General features: G+C 43.0%; 1 protein-coding gene across 1 annotated transcript in view; it reads right to left on the bottom strand.

The window, feature by feature from the left end:
* syn2b (synapsin IIb) overlaps positions 1-25,861 on the bottom strand; it is a 282,170-nt gene that overhangs the window by 110,356 nt on the left and 145,953 nt on the right. Inside the window, exons 4-5 of the mRNA XM_067998658.1 lie at positions 3,460-3,616; positions 830-919 (exon numbers count right to left, since the gene is read on the bottom strand). Coding sequence (XP_067854759.1) covers positions 830-919; positions 3,460-3,616 — 247 coding nt within the window. The remainder of the gene's footprint in view (positions 1-829; positions 920-3,459; positions 3,617-25,861) is intronic.

Here is a 25,861-nt window from a genome sequence, read left to right as displayed (position 1 = left end):
AATGTTCATGTGTTGCCACACACAGCTTAAGGTAATTCCTTCCAGCTGTTGTTATCCCAAGCCGCAGAGTTTCTTAATGGGTTATATGATGAACATATGCCTTCAGTATGGTGGAACAACTTACACCAGACAGCTTGTGACATGCCAGTCACCAAATGCCCAAGTCTAGTAATCCCAACCAAAATCTATACTTATACCTATGGGTTTTATGTGGTCATTAATGAAATCTAATGCGCCAATATCATAGAAAATGAATATATTCATATATACATCAATATATATGGTGTTTTTAAGTACAGACTAAATGACCATTAATACCAAATGGTAGTACCAAAGAGACAGTTTCTCACAGGCTTAAAGCATTGGTGCATTTAGATGGCATATTTATAAAAACAGTTGGAGTAACAATGAAATTATGTGCACAATGTATAACGTCCATTTATTTCAGATTTCCAGCATCCGCAGTATTTGGTTTTGGTATAATGTCCATTGCCTGGAATGTATCTTGGGATTGATTTACATTCATTTTAATGCCAGATAACCCCCCCGAGATAAAGGCTACATTTTGAAGTTCTAAATTTCAATTCTAAAAGAACAAGAAGAAGCAGTCTTACTCGGTGCAAAATATTATTTGGGTGGTGCCCTCTCTGGTCCCTCACCCACGCTGCATGTTGTAGTAATCATTGTATCAAGTAATCAACTTCTAGTTGTTATAAATCCTCTACATTTGATGTTCCTGGGTACTGAAGCCTGGGTATTTTTATGTTCTGAATTCTTTCAGTAGCCTGTCTTACAATACAAGGAAAAGACACTTGAGCTGCACACTTACCATTTCCTTATGATTTGGATAAAAGACCTGTTCAATCAGTGGAAATTTCTCTGGGCCCATGCTTTTGTAGATGCTCACCAACTGAGCAAACTGAAACAGAACAAACCATTGTATTGTAAGTAATATATTTATGCCAACAACATTCATACAGATTTCACCTCTGGCTTTTTACGCTTTGATCCCTCTCAAGATCTCAGAGGGAACAATAACCTTTCAGTGATGTAACGCAGCTCTGACAGTGTTGCGATAGTAATGATCCAGAAGCTATAATTCAAACACTAATCTTCTCTGGTTCTATCTGTCATTTCAGATGGGTTTTCACATCAAACAATAGCAGAGCCATAAATCACACGAGCACATTTTTCCAACAGTTTCAATTATTTTTCTTTTCCTTAGGTTCTCTTTTGCCAAATGCTGCATAACAAAGAAGATAAGTAGTAATTTCTCACCCTAGGCCTCTCACAATGCCACTGGCTGCTAGGAGTTATCAGAGAGCACTCGACAAGCCCTCAAATTTTCCCTCTATGGGTGTCCTAATATTGTACATATTTATGTGGATGTAGTTCTGATGTATTTCTGCATGTATATACTATTTTGTTATATAATGTGGCATAGAAACAAAGAAACATAGAAACTTAGAAACAGGAATAGGCCATTCAGCCCCTCAATCCTGTTTCACCATTCAATTAGCTGATCTGTAACCTCAACTCCATTTAACTGTGTTTGTTCCATATCCCTTGATACCTTTATCTGACAAAAATCTATCATTCTCAGTCTTGAAAATTTCAATTGACCCAGCATCCACAACCTTTTGGGGGGTGAGTTCCAGATTTCCACTACCCTTTGTGTGAAAAAGTACTTCCTGATTTCACACCTAAATGACCTACCTCTAATTTTACGGCTATGCCCACTTGTTCTGGATTCAGCTACCTGGAGAAATAGTTTCTCTACCCTATCGAATCTCTTAATCATTTTAAATACCTTGATTAGATCACCCCTCAGCCTTTTAAATGGTCCTCATAATTTAACCCTTTAAGCCCCGGTATCATTCCGGTGAATCTGCACACTACCCCTTCCAAGGCCAATATATCGTTCCTGAGGTTCGGTGCCCAAAACTGAATGTAGTACACCAGATGGGGTCTGGCCAAGGCTTTCTCACTTTCCAATCCCCTTGAGAAAAAGGCCAATGTTCCATTAGCCTTTTGGATTACTTTTTGTACCTGTGCGCTAGCTTTTAGTGATTTGGATATCTAAAGCCCTTTGCTCCTCCACAGTTCCTAGTCTCTCACCATTATGAAAATATTCCGATTTGACTTTTTCAGATCCAAAGTGGATGACCTCACGCTTCCCCACATTGAACTCCATCTGCCGTAGTTTTGTCCATTCACCTAGTCTGTCTATGTACTTTTGTAACTTTATCCTCCCATCCACACAACTTACTGTGCCTCCAAACTTAGTTTCATTTGCAAACTTGGATATACAACACTCTTTCCTTAATCCAAGTCAATATATGATCAAAGGCTGAGACCGTAGTACAGATCCCTGGGGAACACCACTTGTCACATCCTGCCAATCCTACTCTCTGTCTCCTCCTCCCAACCAATTACCAACCCATATCACAAGGTTACCTCCAATTTCATGTGCTCTGATTTTTGCTAATAATCTCTCGTGTGGAACATTATCAAATGCTTCTAGAAGTTCATACAGACAACATCCATAGATACTCACCTATCCACCATGCTAGCGACCTTCTCAAAAAATTCAACTAGATTAGTCAGACACGCCTACCCTTCACAAATCCATGCTGACTCTCTTTGATCAGCTGATACCTGTCCAAGTGCTCACTCTGTCTCGGATGATAGATTCCAGTAACTTCCCCTAAATTTATGTTAATCTGACAGGTCTGTGGTTATCTGGTTTCTCTCTTCCTTCTTAAATATTAGAGTGACATTTGCAATTTTCCAATCCAAAGGCACATTTCCTGGAAAATGATGATGAATGCATCTGAAATTTCCTCACCAATTTTTTAAATACTCTGGGCTGGAGACCATCAGGTTCTGTAGACTTGTCTATCCTAAGTCCCATTATTTCTCTGTTGCCCCTTTTAAACTTATATTAAATCCTCTAAGTTCCTCCCCTTGACTTATTTTTAGGTTCCCATGTTGCACTGTCCTTTTCTCATTTAACAAGTTTGCCATTTCCTTATTATCCAATATAGTCTTGCCTGCTTTAATGGGCCCACATTTCCCTTTACCACTCTCTCAATATATAAAAATTTTGCAAGTCTTTTTCATATTTCCTTTTTGCACCTCTTAATACTTTATACCCCTTTGTTGAATTTTATTGCTCTCCTGGTCTGCTGGATATCCATTTCTCCTTGCATTTATGTAAGGCTTTTCTTATAGCTTGATACTGTCTCTTATCTCATTTGTTGACCACGGTTACTTAACTACACAAGTGAAGCCTTTGCCTTTTAGGGGTTTTGTGTTGTACCAAATACTTCTTTGAATACTTCCCACTGTTTATCTATAAGCATGGTGTGCCTTGTCATTGTGATAGCCCCTCTTGGACCCATTCAGATGGATTATTAAGAGTAAAATTAGTTTGTTCTCCCAACATTTTGAACTTACCACCCATGGCTTGTCACAAAAATTGTAGATGGATTCTAGTGAGTTCACACTTGGAAGACCACCATACTGAAGTCCTATTATAATGCTCCGGTAATCCTCATTTTCTGCCATGCTAAAGGGATGTTGCCTCACAATGATAAAGTCAGGTTTGAATGATCTGTCGATAAAACCAAAAATATATCTTTGTCAAAACAGTTTGATACTAAACAATGCCTTGCCCTCCCAAAATGGCACATGTTGACATTGATAATCTAAATTATCACAATTGAGAGATGACTATGTGAAATTAAGAACATTTTAAGAACGTATAGCAGCCTGGCATCACACATAGCAGGATCGAGATTTCTGCCCCCGCCCAGGCCCCGGCCTCGGCCTCAGCCTCAGCGAGGTTCTGATTTCAGCCAGGTTGTTGGTCAACAATGAGCAGAAATCAGGTGATTCATCTCAGGGATGAAAGGAAATTCAGAGATCAAGTCTCTCCAGGTTCCTATCTTATATCACCAATCAGCAGATAATAAGACAAGAGATTAAACATGTGAAAGTAAGTAACATTGCCTGCCCTTTAGCCAGGGAGGAGTGGTGTATGACAAAGAATTAACTGAAATAATGGGAGAGGAGAATATATTAGTATTACACTGCTTAACAAACTAATTGTTGCAGTGTATGTAGTAGATTGTGCATTAAAAACTATTCCACCCAAATTTTTCCCTTCTCAAAATCTTTCAAGCTGATTAAGAAGAACATCAGAATGCACAGAAAATTGTTAGCTGGGCAGCATTTGCACTTGAACTTCAATTTTCATAGCTCAGAATCTTGTTGAGTTTAATGGGTTCAATTACAATCCAAGCAGTGGCTGCTTCCTCCAACCCTGCTATTTGTACGCTCTACAAAAGATGAACATAATGATCCCATTTAACAATGGTTTGTCAAAGAATAAGCCATAGTTCTGTATTGTAGCTTTACTGTGTTGATTGAATGCAACTGTGCAACACTGTATTTTGAATTAATGTACGTGTATCACTTGAGAAAAATGCGGTAACACTCAATGCAAACAAGTACATGTTAAATTGAAGGTAAATTTTCTCAGCACGGGTAAATACCATAATAAATGTATGTTAACACAAGATAAGTTTCCTAAATAAAGGAATTTCCAGGACACATTTCTGTGTACATTCCTGGAATAAATATCTTTGACAGCTACACTTCCTGACTAGGTCCTTAATGAACCAAGTTTGAAAATGCCTCATGAAAAGTTATAAAAGCAACCATCAAAAATGTCCACAGGCTAACTTCAAAAGGTGCGAAAAATATATCACAGCAACTTCATAAGAAGCTAGCATTGGAAACAGCATGCTTAGTTTTGAAAATGTGATAAAGTTTGGAAAACCACACATGCTTCAAATTACACAGGTGAAAACAACTCACTTCTGTGCCTACAAGGTTAGTCAGTTGTACTTTTAAGTGTGATACAGTTATTTACAGCTCCATTAAAGAACAGTTTTTAGTGACTTCCTCTTCTATGTATCAGTGAATGTTACATTGCTAATGTGTCACTAAAGCCAAAAAAAACATAAAAATAAAGTGTCCTGGAAATAAAATGTGATTAATTTGTAGATATACACTGTTTAGAAGGTACTATTAGCTGTCTCTGTTAACTTACACAGTTTTAATTGACCAGCATTTTTCCTACACTCTGAAAATGGGCAAGAGTTAATTCCACGTAAAGTTCAAATCTCAGCTTGCTCGTGCAGCATGTACCAACATCAAGGATAGTCCTGGCCAAACTGACAAAGTTACAAATACAATTTGTACTTGTTGTGCATATAAGTTTGTTTGTTTTTTAAAATTTGGAGCAATTGTTTATTTGCAGTTATCTACTGTAGACAAATCTGCCCTGCTGCATGAATGGGGGAGATTTGCAGCAAGATAACTAGATTTTAGTACAGAAAAGTGAGGCATACAGCATAAATAGCCCAAATCTAGCCAGAATTTTTTGATTGGATCACCCTTACCTCTTCGTCAAAGTGCTGTTAATCTGAAAAACGTAAATTTCTTTTACTTTTGTTTCTATTAATTAGTATATTAAAACATTGGGCTGGTGTCTATAATTTCTCCTACTGTAATATAGCACATGCACTTGAAAATTGTTTTGTGCTATAGCACAAGTATGGTGCTTTCATTATTTTGATACAATAGTAAACTTATCCTCTGCACACAAAGTGAAATTGCAGTTTTATTTGAATTGTGGCCTCATGAGTTTCGCACTTGTTACTGAAAGCATATTAACACTGACTGAGCAGCACAGTTACAATGGGAGACCAAAGAGGGAATTTACTCACACAACCTTACATTGTGACACACAGGGCTCCATTCAAAAGCCAAAGGGTTAATAATGTGGGATACAAGGAAACTATCAATGTGTTTCTTCTAACCCTTTCTGCCAGTTGCTAACATGTGCAACTACTTACATACTGATATTGGTGGAAACATATGGTCACACAAAGCAATTAATTTCAGTCAGCAACTGGCATGAAATGCTTTAAATTTCAGTTCAGTGATTACTACTTTGGGACTCGGTTGAACATTTTACTCTTTATTGTCCAAAGAGCCACCTGGAATCATAGAAGGAAGCCGTTCAGTTTATCGTACCTGTGATGGCTCTCTAACAGAGCTATCTGTATAATGTTATTCCATGACTTGCTAGTCAAAGGTCTGAAGAAGATGATAGTGAGGAATTGTACAGTAGGGCTTCTGTTCTTAGGGCATTGATGAATGGGAAAGATTTACAGATGACAGTTGGGCAGTATTGGACTCGTAAGAGAGAGAATGGGAAAAGGTGTCTGCAGTGGCCCTATCTGTATAAATCTGTGCTTCATTAGTACTGTGATCAGTTAGTTATTTTTATAATAAAGGGACTGTTGCATGATGGATTCCTATTGCCTGTAATATGGAAACTATCTGTGTGTGTGGATCATTGAAAACCTTACATGGTGTCAAAAGTCGAATCTTATCCACTGAAAACCGTTCAAAGGAGTGGACAATTGAGGGGCACTCATTTCTTGGACGGGCCAGATGTATTCAGAGGACTGGATATTAACTCAAAGCCAGGGAGAGAGCGGGGGGAAGGATTTTCAGACGGGAAACCTAAAAGTAAGGGTTTCCCACACGTGTGACGCTTTTGACGTTGGGACGTCTTTAAAATGTTTTCAACAGGTTTCGTGCCCGGCAGCCAGCCAGATTGACAGGCTGGCTGCCTGCCTGTCGGGCATGAAAGCCTGTCGGGGAGAGATCAGAGTCTTCTGGGTTTGTACGGGGTGGGAGGGGGAGTCGATCACGGTTGTGGGGGGGGGTTGTTGGCGGATGTCGGACATTAAGGGGGTCCCTTAAATTCAATTTTAAAATGCCTATTTAACATTTCACAATGAGGTAAATTGCTCCCATAAGGACCCGCCCGCTTGCACTAATTATGGTGCCATCCCTGGCGAGTAAGTTCCTCGCACGCATCCAAACGTGCCTCCCTTATACCCGGAAGTTACAGTCGGGTTGTGGTCATGCTGGAAAAATCTATTATTTAAACTTCCCACTTGCCCCCAACCCAGCCATTCTTGGGGGTTAAAAGATCCCCCCACCAGGGTCTTTTCCATGTTCATATGGAAACAAAAATAAGTTGTCAAGCTGTGCTGCTAGAGTAATTAAAAAAAACAAGCCAGCGCACGCATTGAAGGAAGGTCAAAGCCATTTGCACCGTGGGTGATAACTTATGTTTCGGAATGTCCTAACAGTGTAAGTGTCAAGTAAAACTAAACATGACACAGGCTGATATCGCTGATCCTCCTCCAGAGAATGTTCAATTTTTCCAATTCTGAGTAATGGCCAAGCTAGAAAAGTGAATTGGAAATGCTAGCATATCACGCCAGAATCAGCTGATAGGCTTGAACATGCTGATTTACAGCACGGGCAATAAAGCAGAGGATATTCTTGCATCATTCAGCCTGACAGGCATGAAATAAAAAGTATAACGCAGTAATGGGAAAGTTCAACAACACTTTCCCCATGACAAAATTGTCAGCACTTAAAGAAGGTGATCCATCATGAGCACCACAAGCCGCAGCATCCATAAGTTCAAAAAGAAGCACACAGACAAGAAAGTGTACAATTTCAAACAGAAGAATTGTAATAAATTAGGCAAGTATAATAGATGTGGGCGCTGTCCAGTTATAAATGCTAAATGTCACATCATGGGGAAAAACAGACTTTTCACAAATGTATGTGTAGGAAAAGCAGGTTACGGGGCTTTCCACTGAATATGGTCGATCTTCAGCAAAAGATTGCTTAAATTCTGTTTAGTTAGTGCGCCCTTGATGAATCCCATGTAATGTGACGCCCTGGCCATAAAATGTTTACTTGGAGACGTGAAGAGAGTGGGGAGGAGGATTTCCAGACGGAAAACCTGGGATGTAGGGTTTTGCAGACGTTCCGACGATTTTAACATCAGGACGTCTTCTAAATTTTTTCAGCAGGTTTTCCGCCCGACAGGCAGCATGATTGGATGGGAAAGCAGCCAGGGAGGTCATCGGGGGGGGGGAAGGGGTGGGATTGGTCATGGGGAAAGGGGGGGTCGTTCATCGGTGGGGGGTGCAAGCGATCATCGGGATGGCTTGGAGATTGTGGCGAGGGAGCTCGGAGATTGCGGTGGGAGGGAGCTCAGAGATCATGGCACTGGGGGGGGTGCTTGGAGATCGCACGGGGTTTGGAGATCACGGGGGTGGCGGAGCTCATGGGGAGAGTGGGGTGTTGGAGATTGTGAGAGGGGCTCGGAGATCGTGTGGGGAGGGGGGTCGGAGATCGTGGGGGGAGGGGGAGGGGGTGTCGGAGATCGTGGGGCGAGGGGGTTGTCGGAGATCGTGGAGGGAGGGGGTTGTCGGAGATCGTGGGGGGAGGGAGTTTCGGAGATCGTGGGGGGAGGGGGTGTCGGAGATCGTGCGGGGAGGGGGTTTCGGAGATCGTGGGGGGAGGGGGTTTCGGAGATCGTGGGGAGAGGGGTTTTCGGAGATCGTGGGGGAAGGGGTTTCGGAGATCGTGGGGGGAGGGGGTTTCGGAGATCGTGGGGGGAGGGGGTTTCGGAGATCGTGGGGGGAGGGGGTTTCGGAGATCGTGGGGGGAGGGGGTTTCGGAGATCGTGGGGGGAGGGGATGTTGGAGATCGTGGGGGAGGGGGTGTCGGAGATCGTGGGGGGAGGGGGTGTCGGGGATCGTGGGGGGAGGGGGTGTCGGAGATCGTGGGGGGAGGGTGTGTCGGAGATCGTGGGGGGAGGGGGTGTCGGAGATCGTGGGGGGAGGGGGTGTTGGAGATCGTGGGGGGAGGGTGTGTCGGAGGTCGTGGGGGTTGGAGATCATGGGGGGAGGGGGGTCGGCGATCATGGGGGGAGTGGGGTCGGAGATCATGGGGGAGGGGGGTCGGAGATCGTGGGGGGAGGGGCGTCAGAGATCGTGGGGGGAGGGAGTCGGAGATCGTGGGGGGAGGGGATCGCAGATTGTGGGGGGAGGGGATCGCAGATTGTGGGGGGGAGGGGATCGGAGATTGTGGGGGGGAGGGGGTCAGACACCATGGGGGAAGGGGGAGGAGAGCATGGGTGGAGAGGGATGGGGTCGGAGATCGTGGGTGAAATGGGTTGCCGGCAGCTTAAAATCTTCCCAGGTGTGTGCAATTCAATAACCACAGACAGTGGACCACAATATCATCTGACAAGTTCAAAGACTTAGCATAACACTGGCAATACAAACAACTTGCCAGCCTGTATCTTGCACATCTTAAGCAATGGATCCTCTACGGACTAGTAAGCAGAAAAAGACTACACACAAGATTACTGGGGAATCAGTGCCAATAAAGAATTGGGCAAAATTATGATTTTAAAAAGGATAAACTTGAAAGAAATGAGGGAAGAACTAAAAGAAATCAACTTGAAGTATTGCTGAACGATATCTCAATTGAGGAAAAAAATGGAACACTTTCAAAACTACAATGTTGATTATGCGAAATAAACATTTACCACAGAAAAAGTAATGCTACATAAATGCACACAGGAGGAGAAATTGGACCTTGATGCGCCCATTTTTTGGGCATAACATTGGAGCAAAAATGACCAATTTTGCAGCTTAACGTCTCGTTCTCGAACGGCGCCTAGAAAACATCTGACGGCTTATTGGCTCAGGTATCCCAGCCAGTCGCCATAAACAGGCATTCGTAAAATTGAAGTCCATGGGAATCAGGGGGAAAACTCTCCAGTGGCTGGAGTCATACCTAGCACAAAGGAAGATGGTAGTGGTTGTTGGAGGCCAATCATCTCAGCCCCAGGACATTGCTGCAGGAGTTCCTCAGGGCAGTGTCCTAGGCCCAACCATCTTCAGCTGCTTCATCAATGACCTTCCCTCCATCATAAGGTCAGAAATGGGGATGTTCGCTGATGACTGCACAGTGTTCAGTTCCATTCGCAACCCCTCAGATAATGAAGCAGTCCGAGCCCGCATGCAGCAAGACCTGGACAACATCCAGGCTTGGGCTCATAAGTGGCAAGTAACATTCGCGCCAGATAAGTGCCAGGCAATGACCATCTCCAACAAGAGAGAGTCTAACCACCTCCCCTTGACATTCAACGGCATTACCATTGCCGAATCCCCCACCATCAACATCCTGGGGGTCACCATTTAGGGATGGGCAATAAATGCTGGCCTCGCCAGCGACGCCCACATCCCGTGAACGAATAAAAAAAAAATTAGGCATCATGCAAATGCGAATGAGGGGCTTAACGCCTGTTTAAGGACCCTGCTCCATTAATTCCACTGGGTGGCCATTCCTTTCACCCCACCCACCTCCCACTAGCTTTACGCACAAACATTAAAACTGGCCCCAACATGAATGTCACTAGAATGTTCTAACAAGCCCCATTGGCTGAAATTGGTGTGCGAGAAACACAATTCTGTCAGTCACTTCGTCCAATCCCGGATATTTGATTGAATCTGTGTTGTGTGGATTTAACTTCTTGTGCGCTAGATTTAATTTAACAGCAACGTCTTGATATAAATTAACCCAAAATTTCTCCTTTGGCCAAATAGTCAGAAATCTCAAAATGTGACACCCAAGTTTAGCATGAGACTAGTCACTACCTTCTGATTTATTCCTACCCCTTTCAACTTTTGTGATACTTCTGCTATGGGTCTTAGCTTTCTTAGTTTCTTCCAGTATCGAAATAAAGACTTGCATTTATATAGCGCCTTTCATGACCTCAGGACGTCCCAAAGCATTTTACAGCCAATTAAGTACTTTTGAAGTGTCCTTACTGTTGACTTGTAGAAATAAAAGAAGAGCAGTTAGAGACAATATTAAAACTCTAAAAGATAAAGCTGATATTGAAGTTAAAGATGAAATATTGAATGAATATTTTTCAGAAGCATTCAATAAAGAGGATATTACTAACATTGTAGTTTTTGTAGTCAACAAAGGTGTAGCAGATGTACTGGATAAGTTCGGGGAACTTAAAACTGACAAATCACCTGGGTCAGATGATTTATATCCTTGGACGCTAATTAGTGCAACATTGGCTACTGTCGTGAATTACTAAGCACTGCTGAGATTCCACACAACAAACAAGTTAACATTTCAGGTGTGGTACCTTTGTCAGAACTGGAAGATATTACAGATGACCACTGACAAAGGGAACTGGGAAGAAAACAGATATAGTCCACGTGAGAAAAGAAATAGAATGACTTGTAAAGTGCTTAAGTGGAAAACAGGAGATGGTTAAATGGCAGAAGTGATTTTAGCATGAGACAATGGGAGGTGTAATGAGAGAGATCAAAGAAATCTGAGACATACACCAGGCAGTTTTTTATTTCTTTGATTTCTCTCATTATGGCTCCATTTATCTTGAGCACAAAGGGAAGATGAACTATGAGGAGTTTAAGCTTTATAGTCTAGAAAGGTTGCAGTTAAAGGGAACCACATCAAATTGTATAAAATATTAAATGATATAGTAAACACTGATTATTACTTCAAAGTACACCAAAAAATTATGACCAGAGGACTTTAAGTGATATGAGTGAAACGTAAATTTGGAATAGGTATCGGACAAAATGTTTTACTCCAACGGTAAGAAATACTGGAAATAAACCACCAAGCAAAGCAATAGAGACATTGGGAGTAATTTTACCCCCCGCCCCACCACAGCGGGTGGGGAGGAGGCGGGTGGGGGGTTAAATATTAAAAAACAGGAAACCTGGCCTCAACCTGGCCACTTCCGGTTTTAATGGAGGAGGGTCGTGGAAGGGGTTGAGGGGGGGGCAATCTATCTGCTCTCAGGAGGCGGATCGGTCAGTAAAATATTTTAAGGAGGTGGCGTGCCTCCATTTTAACTAATGATTTACTTTTAACTTCTGCAAGCTGGGTTTCTCAGGCCTCTGGAATCCCGGCAGATGAAAGGAGGCGAGAAGGGCCGGATCCATGGGGTAAGTGCCTTTATTGCACTGCTTGTGGGCCAGGAGGAGCAGGAGTGCTTCATCCAGACCCAACAAGCTCACCTTTTAAACACCCCTGATCGGCTAACCCCCCTCAGGGATCGACCAAACCCCACCCCCCTGATGTACGATCCCACCAATGTTTGATTCCCCCCCGACGTCTGACTCTCCCCATCCCCCCACCCTCCCCAATTTCTCCCCCTCCACCCCCCCCCCCCCCCAATCACAATGTTGGACTTACCTCCAATCTGCTCCCTAGAAGCTTTCCAGCCCAACATCCAACCAACCTGTCAGGCAGGACCTGTGGGAAACCCTTACTTCTGGGTTTCCCATCCACAAACCCTCCCCCTCCCCCACCCCACTCTCTTCCCGCCTTCGAGTTATTATCAGGGCCAAAAACACTGGAATTATTCAAAATGCAATTAGATACCACGCTGGGAGAGATAGGCTGCAATGAAACCACACTACTGATCTAAGACTGGTAACTGCAGAGCGCTGCTTCCCCGGCAGCTACTTTTTAATGTTTCAGGAATGCAGACAGGAGCATTCGCTTTCTCATAATATTAAAAAAAAACTCAATACTAAGTTCTGAAAGTCTACAGGAGATCCAAAGGACTTCCTAAGCACATTTTAAGCTTGGCTTGATACCAGACCACAGCTATGATCCACCTTGTGTGACCAACCCAAGCTGTGTGAGACTAGAGGCTTTAGTGTGCTTAGGAGTCAAATCATGTTGATACACAATCAAAAGCACTTAGTGAAGGCAGCTGCATAACTGTAGCCTCCAAGCACTAGGAGATAAGCTTCAATAGCCTTTATTCATCCCTGACTGATTATGTTCTTATGTACTTTTGTGCAAACTACCAAATCACGGCAAGTACAATGCCTTGGAGAGTAATTTCTGCTCAAAGCAGTCGTAATATTTGCCTTATAAATTGTAACAAATTTAATGGAACATTCAAAGTAAAATCTACCCCATCGATTATTTTGACCAGATCATTGAAGACTGATTTATATCTTCAATATATCACTAGTAACATTACAAACTGTCCTCCCCAACAACAAGGACAAAAGTATTAACGTGCAATTCCATCTGCATGTAAAATACCGACACACATTTTCGCATACAAGTTGCATGTCTTCCTGTTTTAATGGTTTTCTAATTGATCAGTTTGAATCACGTACACAGAAATGTCATTGCACCTACCAGGAATTCAGACCACAAAGGGCAGTGTGATTCTGTGACATCTTGGTGCCCCAACTCAGTGGGCCACAAAGAGGTGCACCACAGGCCACCCATGGGTATGTTTCTGATCACAGCCAAGCTGTCAATGGGAGAAGGCAGAGACCAAGCACTTCCACATGGGGTAGAGAGGAAAAATAAAGAGAATCACACCTGTGTGAATTTTGGTCACTTCACATCAATAGACTGAAGAGGCCTGGGAGTAGCTTGCGCACTTGCTTGTCAGCAGAATGGGGGGAACTAAAAGTTTGGAACAAAAATAGAATGAAAACTGGCAAAAAAAGAATCAGATAGCAAACTGATTTAGTTCTTGAAAAGAAAATGATTTAGTTCTTAAAACAATACCTTCCCGTTCTGGAAGCCAAAAGCTGAGTATGGCCTAGGGGTTGGATAATGATAACTGGTTTCAACTGCTGGTTCTCAAGAACAAAGATGATTCTTAGCAGCCTCAGGCTACACCTGAATGAATGCAGTAAGCAGTAATTGTGCGAATGTGACTTATAGAACTGTATAACTTTGTGGCAAGTAGAAATCACCCTCATTACAGAGAAGGTGATCTGGTGACACGATTGATCTGTTCTTTTACTCTCAGAAGAGAGCTGAGCAGTAACAAAAAATGGAAATATGATTAGTTCTTAGAACCTCAACATACAATCACCAAACAATGACTGTACATGTAAAATTGATGCACCCAGTATTGACAGGCAAATAGATGTTGAGTCCTAAATAAAGTTTGATGTTGCAATATCTTGAAAACTCACAAGAGACAGAATATGATGAATACAGTTCAATTATACTGTTTGCCCAGGAAATCTCCCTACACACAATGATTATCCTGATGCTCTGTCCCTCCTTGTCCAGTTTTTACCCACCTTCATCTGTGATTCCTCTGATGCCCTCAGCTACTTTAGCAATTTCACATTCTCCAGCCCCAGTCATTTTCTTTTCACTTTGCCATATAGGCCTAGAGTTTGGATGCGCCCTGGACACAGAGTCACTCCTCCCAGCTCCACATTTAGGTAAGTATGGAGGCCTTCCTGTTCGCTAGCACATGGCGAGTGGTGCGTTTGAAAATCAGGAACGGGTGCTGCAGGAGGCGCAGGACCCTAATTTAAATAAATTATTTCCTTTGAATGCTCCCGGCCTGTGCTCCTGATGCCAGCGCAACCACCTTATTCAATATGGCGGGTGGCGCACTTCCGATTGGAAATGTGCGCACACTTCTTGGCTGCCATAATGGAGGCTATTTAGCACCTGAAAAGCGGGCGCTGCGCAGCCGATTTTCTAGGCCAGTATCTCAACTTCTGATCTTCCCCAGATCTCTTTAAGCAACATTTTCACATTATACACAATTTTATTTCATTAGCAACTTCATTAACCCTGCTTTTGAACGCTCATCTTGGTCAGTTACCAGATTGTGAAGTTTATCAAGCTAGCCTAGGACTGATTCCTCACAATTACCACCAGCCACTTCGCCCAGCTCGATAATGACCATTTCTAATGACCCTGTTTTCTACTGCCACAGCAGATTCACTCCACCTTCCTGTATTTCCTATCAAATTCAAGCATCTTCCTGTGTTGTTTAAATCTTTAACTGGGGGGAGGTGGCTTTTCTTTACCTCACATCAATAGTTTTGGCCAAAGCCTAAATAACACTTTCCTCGTTCCTCCATTATAGCTTCACTCTTCTGAAACTTTGCATTATGATTCTAGTGGTCTGTTTGGCACAAATCTTCATCAACATGTCATTTCCAATTAATATTAAGATTGCTTGTGCCTAATACATTGAGACAAGCTGTTTTGGAAAGAGCCTAAATTAGGTAATTCAATTAATTTTTTCATCCAATTTCACTTCCATCTGTAGGTAATTATGGATGTTATCCTAATACTTGCCTTTATCCAAGTGGGATATTCCTTGACTTCAAGTTCATAAATTGTCAAAAGTATATTAACAGAACATCCTGGTCCATAGTGGTCAGTTTTATTTTGCTCTATCGCCATTAATGCCCCTCCTTCTGGTGCATTTTGTTGGCATAATTTCTTCTGTTCTAAGCATTAACTCAGAATGGACATAAAACATTGCATGTAATAGGACACTACCATTGATGTCAATCAGGACTAAAATAAGAGGTCAGCATCAATAACTGTCTGCACATTTCAGAACACAGCATGAAATTTGTTATATTCAGATTACATAGCTGCATATCACTGCTTTGTTTTTTCCCAATTAGGAATATAAAGTAAATAAAAGAGGGGTAACGAGAGCTTACACACGTAGGCCTAGAAATTGGATCACGCTGTGCCTGTTTTATAGGCGTAAAACAGACGCCTAAGGGTCCAATATGGCGAGCTGCATGCACGCACTCATTCCATGCCAGAAGGGTGCTGCCGGCCATATTGGATTATGCTCCTGCAGTGGCATCCAGGGCGCGTGCGGGAAGTATTAAAAACACTCATTAAAATATTTAGATAAGAGTCCTACGCTTATGGTAGGATCATTTGTAAAGTTAGTCTGCCCCAGTGCCTGACTCGCCATGTGATAAACTCTCTTAGTAACTCATGGTGCAACAAGGACCTTTCAGCAGCGCTATTTAAAGGGCTCATCCACTAATTAAAGGTTAGTTGTTGGTTTGTCCTTTTAGGCTGCTGGTTAACTTCTGGGTGTTTTTGGCCTGTTTTCTGCCTTGAACACTGATTTCTGGCTTTTGCTAACAAATTTTTGCTGGTGCTGGACTGCTTTTGTTTGCTTGAAAACAATTTCATTGCAGTCATGGCTGGTCTGGTAGGTCTGTCTGTGGGTCTGGAGGACAAGGGGGAGCAGCCAAGAAGGCAGGAGAGAGCAGGAGCAGCTGGGAAAAGAGGGAGGAGGAGGGCACTGCGCAGGAGGCCACACCCACAGCGGGCCTTCAAGGAGCACTTCCCCATCTTAACTTTACTAAGGAACAATGTGTCAGATGCCTTCGCTTCACCAAGGAGGCCGTCACCGAGCTATGTCACCGGCTGCAGCCACAACTTGAACCTCAAACCAGGGTATGGACAGCATCGCCTGTGGCTCTCAAGGTGACCGTGGCCCTTAACTTATGTGTTACATTCTTATGTTGAAGTCAATAGAAAGCAAAATGGGGTGAGATGTGTAACGGGCGGCCAAACAGATATTGCCCGGTTCACACTATTGCCAAAAGTTAAAATAACCCCATTGTGTGAATCAAGTGTCAAGGCCTGAACTAACTCCACAAAGGATTCCAGGGAGTCTCACCCCACTTCACTCTGATATCAGCTTGAGTGTTGACTCTGGATTCAGCTGCATTTACATTATAATTGCAGCACAATATGAAACAAAGCCTCTCACTTACAGTACAGTGTAATTCATAGTGCAGTATGAATGCACCCTTAAACCTTCTCTATAGTGGCAAACAGCAAGTAAATGAATACATCATTTAACTCCCATTTGCTGTTATTGCTGAAAATAGCATTTATGTGACTTTTGGGAATGCGTTGGTTTCTGAAATCGAGAGGGACCAGAAGCAGATCACAACTTCCCTCACCGTGCACCTTGGCATCATTGATTCTAAAAGCTACATGTCCAGGTTCTGTTTTGGGTACTCTCTGCTCAATAGTTTGTGCAAAGCTACCTATATGTCTGTCCCTGTGTATTTGGGGATACTCTTAGACACTACATATGCCTGGGTTCATGAAAATGTGAGATATATGTATACCCAGATATGTATACCTAACAGATAGCAAAGTTTATTTTTTAAAAAGCAAACAAAACAGAACTTAAATAAAAAAGAAAACAAATGAGACGTTCTATCAGATCCGCCAGGGATAGGGATCAGCAACCTGTGTGATGCAATGGGCTAAACCACAAGTGCAGGAGGTCTCCAAGAGGCAAGGAAAGGAAGATATATAACTGGAAAAAAAGACAGCTCAGTGCAGCCCAGCTGAACTGTACCAGAGTCCCTCACTCACACAGATAGGATTACCAGGGACATTGAAATTATTTAAATCACCAGGGAGTGCAGATTGGTTATTTTTTTTTAGCTAGCTAGGTTGTTTAGATTGCAATTGGTAATAAAGCTATTACTGGAGAATATGGGTTCTGTTTCCATTTGTGCTTTAGTCATTCAGGATTTAATGTGACATTCTCCATACAACCTTCTGCCCAGAGACAGCCTGCATTACAATTACATTGTGATTCCCTCCAGCATGACCTGATCCAATTGCATTGTTACTATTGCCCTTTTAGGGTCTGTGCATGGCTAGACAGGTTAAATGATTAATATCTATTGTCATGATTTTCACTAGGACAGAGTATCAGATGTGGCTTCAGTTTTAAAGTCTATCCTGAACGTGCCATTAGGAAAGGGCTATCACTTGCGGCTATTATTTGCATTTTTATTAGTATATATTCCTAAGGGATACATACCCGATTTGCAAAACTAGAGCAGGCAATTAAGATGGCAGGAATACAAAATGAGCTATGTTCTTAATAGTGAAGAGAACAGTAATTATATTGCTATAATCTCACAGTGCAACCTATTCACTGAATTTACCAGAGAAAGATGAAAGCTTTAAATTTGATAGGAGTATTTTGTCAACAGAGTTTCAGGTCCAAATAGTTTAACTCTCAAATACATTGTGATTGAAAAATATAAGTGAATATAATAAACATATTTTCCCAGCAAAAAGCCAACCAGGCCAAATTTTGGTAGATTCCCCATTTTCTCTGATGCTGCTTGTGCTTTCATTCTAAGTATAAGCAGATCTCCCGTGGCGTTGCTCATAGTGAGATGGCTGATTGGCTGTTTTATAGCACATAGAATCATAGATAGGTTACAGCATGGAAGGAGGCCATTCGGCCCATCGAGTCCGTGCCAGCTCAATGCAAGAGCAATCCAGCTAGTCCCACTCCCCCGCCCTATCCCCGTAGCCCTGCAATTTTTTTCCTTTCAAGTACTTATCCAGTTCCTTTTTGAAAGCCATGATTGAATCTGCCTCCACCACCCCCTCGGGCAGTGCATTCCAGATCCTAACCACTCGCTGTGTAAAAAAGTTTTTCCTCATATCACCTTTGGTTCTTTTGCCAATCACCTTAAATCTACGTTCTCTGGTTCTTAATCTTTCCTCCAATGGGAACAGTTTCTCTATCTATTCTGTCCAGACCCTTCATGATTTTGAATACCTCTATCAAATCTCCTCTCAACCTTTTCTGCTCCAAGGAGAACAGCCCCATCTTCTCCCAAAGGTAGGGGAGTCTATAACGAGGGGACATAGATTTAAGGTGAGAGGGGAGAGATACAAAAGGGTCCAGAGGGACAATTTTTTCACTCAAAGGGTGGTGAGTGTCTGGAACGAGCTGCCAGAGGCAGTAGTAGAGGCGGGTACAATTTTGTCTTTTAAAAAGCATTTGGACAGTTACATGGGTAAGATGGGTATAGAGGGATATAGGCCAAGTGCAGGCAATTGGGACTAGCTTAGTGGTATAAACTGGGCGACATGGACATGTTGGGCCGAAGGGCCTGTTTCCATGTTGTAACTTCTATGATTCTATGATTCTATGACTCTCCAGTCTATCCACGTAACTAAAGTCCCTCATCCCTGGAATCATTCTAGTAAATCTCTTCTGCAGTCTCTCTAAGGCCTTTACATCTTTCCTAACATACACTGTATTATCAGGGACTGAATGTTAAATTCCATTTTTCTCAACCAGGTCATATTTACTGCTGTTCTGGGGTTCAGTTCTGCCATTCTGACAATTTTTGTGTGAAAACCTTAATGAGTGGCCGTGATTAATATATGTTCCTTTATCAGTGCATTTAAATTTTATTTTACTTTTTCCAAAGGAAGGTAGCAGACCCTATGCAGCAGAAAGCTAGGTATGGTAAGTTTAGTAGTAGTGGAGGGTATGGGAAGGTTTCAACGATTGGGGTATCAGGTCCTGAAACACTGAGGCAGTGGGTCCCAGTTGTCTGAGCCCACTGGGAAGGGAGCAGAGGTTGGATGGAGTCCGGCAGCATTGGAGAACCATCTACACCATCCCAAGAATGGACCCCCCCCCGCTCCCAGGATCTACCTTTATCTGGGCCTGGAGGCGAACTTCCCAATATTGTGACAGCCCGAAGCCAGTGGGCTGCCCCGAAGCACTCGTTTTCAGCCTGTAACCCACCAGCAGTGGCCCGACCCTCAAAATGGACCGGGTTCCTGCCAGCACTATTGGGCAGTAAGTCAGTACCCAATTAAAAGCCATGAGGGGGAAAATCTACCCCCTCTTTCTCTTTATCTCTCTCTCTCTTCCTCTCTCCTTCACAGCTGTCACTACTTAGAATGTTTAAGATTTTCTATCAACAAAGCACATTTGAAGGTAATCTTGGGTTTTGTAATTAAATTAAGTTTGTTTTCGTATTTTGGAAAAAAGAACTCAAATTGGAATGAGAAAAGGCATTGGATCTCTGTGACTGTCTCGTCAACTGTCCTTGACTTATGCTATCTCTCTAAGGTAACAATTAACAGTTGATAAAATACAAAACTTTACTGTAAAATTCATTCTGCAAATTGTTTTCAAGTAATTTGGAAAAACTAAGTTTTTTATATAGAAATATTAACAACACTACTCAAACACACACAAGACAACTTTAGCCATATTATTGTAAAGCATGTAATTCTTTTGTTATTTTATTATGCTAAAACCGCTGTTCTTAACCCAGGCCTAGGGCTAAAAAATTGAGGGAAAATAGGCTCTGAAAATATTGCAGCATAAGTGTTAGGATGCACCTGCCCACAGCGGATCCCACTCAAGCCCTACGTCATTTGTGAAGGAAAAAAACATTTCAGCCTCTCATCTTCAGGGGTCCAGGCTCTGATCCTGGGCTAATCAGGTATGGCAATGGTTTTCACACCGAAGATTTCTTGTAGTGCTGTTTTGTACATCATGCATCACAGCAGCATCCATTGGCTGGATAACAGATATTGGGCTCGATTTTACAATGGTGGCGGATTGGCAGCGGGGGGGTGGATAAGATGCAAACCCGCATGAACAAAACTTACCATTTCCGACGCGATTGCATGTTGATTGATGATGATTAATGTCCTCTCTGGGTTTCGCGCCCGGCAGCCAGCCGGATTGACAGGCTGGCTGCCGTCAGGAGCTGCAACTTGAGGCGGGGCGGGGAGGGTGAGAAAGAGAGAGAGCGAGACGTCAGCCAGCGCTGGAACGGAAGACGGGGGCGGAGGGGGGGGGAATGGAATATCCGGCACTGGACTGGAAGACCGGGGGGGGGGGGGGTGGGGAGATTGGGGGGGGGAGAGGGGAAGATCGGGGGGGAGAGGGGAAGATCGAGGGGGTGAAGAGGGGGTCATCGGGGTAAGATCGGGGGGTGCTGAGGGGGACATCGGGGGGTGAAGAGGGGGACATCGGAGCGGGAGACATCGGACATTGGAGCAGGGCACAAAGGTAGGTTCATTTAGTGTTTTCACTTCTTTCCATGGATTTTTTATTTAATTTATTTAGTTTCTTTTTCCCTGATCCGGCCCTGCATGCCTGGTTTCACCAGGTGTGATTCAGAGGCGGTGGGCAAGCCGCCCAGGAAGTTAAAAATCGTTCTAATGACTTACTCTGTCACAGGTAAAGTGCCTTAAGTACCTCAGTGAGGTACATTTGGCTCTTTCACTGTCATCCCACCGGCTTTAATTGCCGGTGGGACTTCAGGTTTCGGGTTGCTCGTGCGCACGCAGGTGGGTCCCTGGGAAACTCGGAAGTCGGCGGGTTGGAGCCGGCTTCCAAACCCGAATGGGATTTCCGCGATTTTTGGAGCCCCCCCGCCCCCAACACACCCGCAATTGCCTCCTAAAATCACCCCCATTGCCTTTTTTGGTCAAAATATTATTTAGATGCAAACTGAGCCCTACAGTTGAAAATTAGCAGGACAATATTTCTGCTTTGCAATGGCATGCTTTAGTCAAAGTTATGCAGCCACTCTTCAAAAAGAGTCCTACACATCATTTTGTTTCTGTAGGTTACAGGCAGAGCAACAACACCACAAAAATATCAGGGGGGTAGGTTGGAATTCACAATCTCCAGCATATTTATTTATCCCCCCAGCCATGCTAATACAAACCATGATGATGATCATTTGCTTCTTGACTTTTTCCCCACCTGACCAATTTTCATTGGTGAAAGCTAACATTCTGCTTGGGTGCAGCTTGTAAGAAAGGTCAGTTTCATCAGCAACAAAGATGCCTTCAGACTTGTAATCAGGTAAAATTTCAGGAATTTTCTCATGCACCCAGGGGTTAACGTTTTCTGTGGGAAGGTTGCTTACCTCCACACATGTGGACCTGGAATTCATTGCTTGCTGTTTTTTGAAGCAATTGATGCAGAAGCAAATTCATTTGTTTTTAATCAGCAAGGCACAGTTGGATATACTCAGAAGGTTAGCAAAGCTGATTCAACATTAAGGCAAGCTGAGGTGTGCATCCTCTTCCTTTGGCTGGAAAAATGCTGCTGCTAATCAGCTGTGATTCTCTCCTTGGTTTTTTTTTCCAGGTAGGTGCAGTGGCTGGTGGGAAGGATGTCAAATTTCTGTGCCACAACTTTGTTCGTTTCTCCTAGACGCTCCTTCACATATTTGATGGTCTTTCTTCAATGACAAGAGTCTTTACTTCTGGTGAGCCATTGTCTCAAGCTGCACCAAAGACTGCTCTCAAACTTCTCTCTGGCTTCCCTCACTGTACTCAGGTGGGGGAGGGCTTCCAAGCCCAGACAACTGCTGTCAATCACGGGTTTGAACTCAAATAAAGCAGCCGGGGGACTTCAACTACCCTAAAATAGACTGGGATATTAATAATAAAAGGGGCAAAGAGGGGGAAGAATTCTTGAAGTGTGTTCAGGAGAACTTTCTTGACCAGTACGTTTCCGGCCCAATGAGGAAGAAGGCATTGCTAGACTTGGTTCCGAGGAATGAGGCGGGCCAAGTGGAGCAGGTGTCAGTGGGGGAACATTTAGGGAATAGCGATCATAGTATCATAAGGTTTAAAATAGCTATGGCAAAGGACATGGGCCACTCTAAAGTAAAAATACTCAATTGTAGGAGGGCCAATTTCAGTGGGATGAGAACAGATATGGCCCGGATAAATTGGAATCAAAGATTGGCAGGCACAACTGTAATTGAGCAATGCCCTTTAAGGTGGAGATGGTCTGGGTACAGTCTAGGTACATTCCCACGCAGGAGAAAGGTAGGGCAACTAAAGCCAGAGCACCCTGGATGACAAAAGAGATAGAGAGTAAGATGAAGCAGAAAAAAAGGGTGTATGACGGATGTCAGGTTGATAACACAAGTGAGAACCAGGCTGAATATAGAAAGTTCAGAGCGGAAGTGAAAAAGGAAATAAGAGGGGCAAAGATAGAGTATGAGAATAGACTGGCGGCCATCATAAAAAGGAATCCAAAAGTCTTCTATAGGCATGTAAACAGTAAATGGGTAGCAAGGGGAGGGGTGGGGCAGATTAGGGACCAAAAAGGAGACCTACTCATGGAGGCAGAGGGCATGGCCAAGGTACTAAATGAGTACTTTGCATCTATCTTTACCAAGCAAGAAGATGCTGCCAGAGTCTCAGTAAAGGAAGATGTAGTTGAGATACTGGATGGGCTAAAATTTGATAAAGAGGAAGTACTAAAAAGACTAGATAAGTTACCCAGTCTGGATGGGATACATCCTAGGTAGCTGAGGGGAGTAAGGGTGGAAATTGCGGAGGTACTGGCCATTATCTTCCAAACATCCTTAGATACGGGGTTGGTGCCAGAGGACTGGAGAATTGCAAATGTTACACCTTTGTTCAAAAAAGGTTGTAAGGATAAACTACAGGCCAGTCAGTTTAACCTCAGTGGTGGGGAAACTTATAGAAACGATAATCCAGGACAGAATTAGCAGTCGCTTGGACAAGTGTGGATTGATTAGGGAAAGCCAGCACGGATTTGTTAAAGGCAAATTGTGTTTAACTACTTGATAGAGTTTTTTGATGAGGTAACAGAGAGGGTAGGTGAGGGCAATGTGGTTGATGTGATGTATATGGACTTTCAAAAGGCATTTGATAAAGTGCCGCATAATAGGCTTGTCATCAAGATTGAAGCCCATGGTATAAAGGGGGCAGTGGCAGCACGGATACAAAATTGGCTAAGTAACAGGAAGCAGAGAGTAGTGGTGAACGGTTGTTTTTCGGACTGGAGGGAGGTGTACAGTGGTGTTCCCCAGGGGTTGGAACTAGAACCACTGCTTTTCTTGATATATATTAATGACTTGGACTTGGGTGTACAGGGCACAATTTCCAAATTTGCAGATGAGAAAACTTGGAAGTATTGTGAACAGTGAGGAGGATAGTGATAGACTTCAAAAGGATATAAACAGGCTGTTGAAATGGGCGGACACATGGCAGATGAAATTTAACACAGAAAAATGCAAAGTGATGCATTTCGGTCGGAAGAACGAAAGAGGCAATATAAACTAAAGGGCACAATTCTAAAAGGGGTACAGGAACAGAGAGATCTGGGGGTATATGTGCACAAATCGTTGAAGATGGCAGGGCAGGCTGAGAAAGTAGTTAAGAAATCATACAGAATCCTGGGCTTTATGAATAGGGGCGTAGAGTACAAAAGCAGGGAAGTCATGATGAACCTTTATAAAATACTGCACTTTAGGAAAGATGTGAAGGCCTTAGAGAGGGTGCAGAAAAGATTTATAGGAATGATTCCAGGGATGAGGGACTTTGGTTACATGGATAGACTGGAGAAGCTGGAGTTGTTCTCCTTGGAACAGAGACGATTGAGAGGAGATTTGATAGAGGTGTTCAAAATCATGAAGGGTCTAGACAGAATAGATAGAGAGAAACTGTTTTCATCAGCGGAAGGGTGAAGAACCAGAGGACATAGATTTAAAGTGATTGGCAAAAGAACCAAAGGTGATATGAGGAAAAACTTTTTTACACAGCGAGTGGTTAGGATCTGGAATGCACTGCCTGAGGGAATGGTTGAGGCAGATTCAATTGTGGCTTTCAAAAGGGAACTGGATAAGTACTTGAAAGGAAAAAATTTGCAGGGCTATGGGGACAGAGTGGGGGAGTGGGACTAGCTGGATAACTCTTGCATAGAGCCGGCATGGACTCAATGGGCCGAATGGTCTCCTTCCGCGCTGTAACCTATCTATGATTTCATGATTCTATGATTTTAATTCACCGGTCAGGACCCATTTTGGGTGGAATTGAATCTGAATTGGAACAAACCAATAATTCAAATTAAGAGGTTTGAATTAAGCAACAGATTTTCAATACATCTTGAATGAGAGGTAGCTTGTGTGTAATTCCAATTAATGTTTTGTCCAAAATAAGGTTTCTAATATCATAAACCCATAAATTGCATATTTAACTATATGATCAAACTTTCCTACAGAAGTTGCCTTTTGGGAGTTTAAGAGCCTCAGTCCCTCTAAAAATTCTAAAAGTCTTAATGAATTCTGCACCCCGCACCAGAAAAGCATTCAATGCCTGCAATCCCTTTTGCCTAGCTGCGTAAACTGAACTTTACTTACCAGCTTGGGTCTAGTACTACAGGGTTAGACTTCTGCGAGTAAGTGGTGACTGATTTCTTTGAGTTTCTGAGGTTGTTTTGCCGGCTTTGGCTTTGGCTTTAATACCGAAGACAGCGCAGCACCACTCCAGCATTAGACTGCCTACTGAAGTCGGCTCGTAGGAGGAGGCCGTGCCTTCAGCTGCCTAGGCCCTAAGCTACTCAATTCCCTCCCCAAATCTCTTCGCCTCTTCACCTCTCTCTCCTACTTTAAGCCGCTGCTTAAAACCTACCCCTTTGACCAAGCGTTAGGTCACCTGTCCTAATATCTCCTTCTTTGGCTCGGTGTCAATTTTTGTCTGATTACACTCCTGTGAAGAGCCTTGGAACGTTTGACTACACTAAAGGCACTATATAAGTATGAGTTGTTTATTTATACCGGCAAGGGTATAGATTCAGCTCATACCAAAGTATATAACAGCATCATCACCATGTCTTCCAGCTGAGATACCAAGAGCTCACAATACTACCCAAGATCAGGACAAGGTTTAACTACTTTGCAACACCTTGTACCTTGTATAAAGTTGTCTTTTTTTTATATAAAGTCCTGATTGTAAGCAGCCTACTTCAATGACATCATCACAGATGGTGCCAACTCTGACTCTCAGAAGTGTGCCCATGAGGCTGATGTCATTTGGATCCTGTTGCTATTGGAAACAAGCTGGCTTCTTCCAGGCATGATTAATCAGAGAAAACACAGGCTTCAAAAAAACTGAGTATGTCAATACTTAAGATTACAATCTGGCTATCAGGAAAGCCTTTAGATTCACTTTTTGTTTGCTTTGTGGATTCAGGTAAATACCTTGTCTCAATTTAACAAACTAGTCCCCATTCACTCCTATTAAATGGATTGTGTGTCACTGGGCACAGGAACAATTTTGTTCTTAAAGAGGTAGTTACATCTGATCTGATCTGATTTAGGTTGGGCAAAATTCTCATTGTTTTAAGAATGCTTTCAATTTGAACCAGCTTGAATTGCTACTTTGTATTGACTAATCATCCCTAATGTGCACAATAAATTGGAGATATAGAGGT

Source organism: Heptranchias perlo, chromosome 17, assembly GCF_035084215.1.
Source record: "Heptranchias perlo isolate sHepPer1 chromosome 17, sHepPer1.hap1, whole genome shotgun sequence".
Classification (NCBI taxonomy): Eukaryota; Metazoa; Chordata; class Chondrichthyes; order Hexanchiformes; family Hexanchidae; genus Heptranchias; species Heptranchias perlo.
This window is presented reverse-complemented; position numbering and strand designations above follow the sequence as displayed.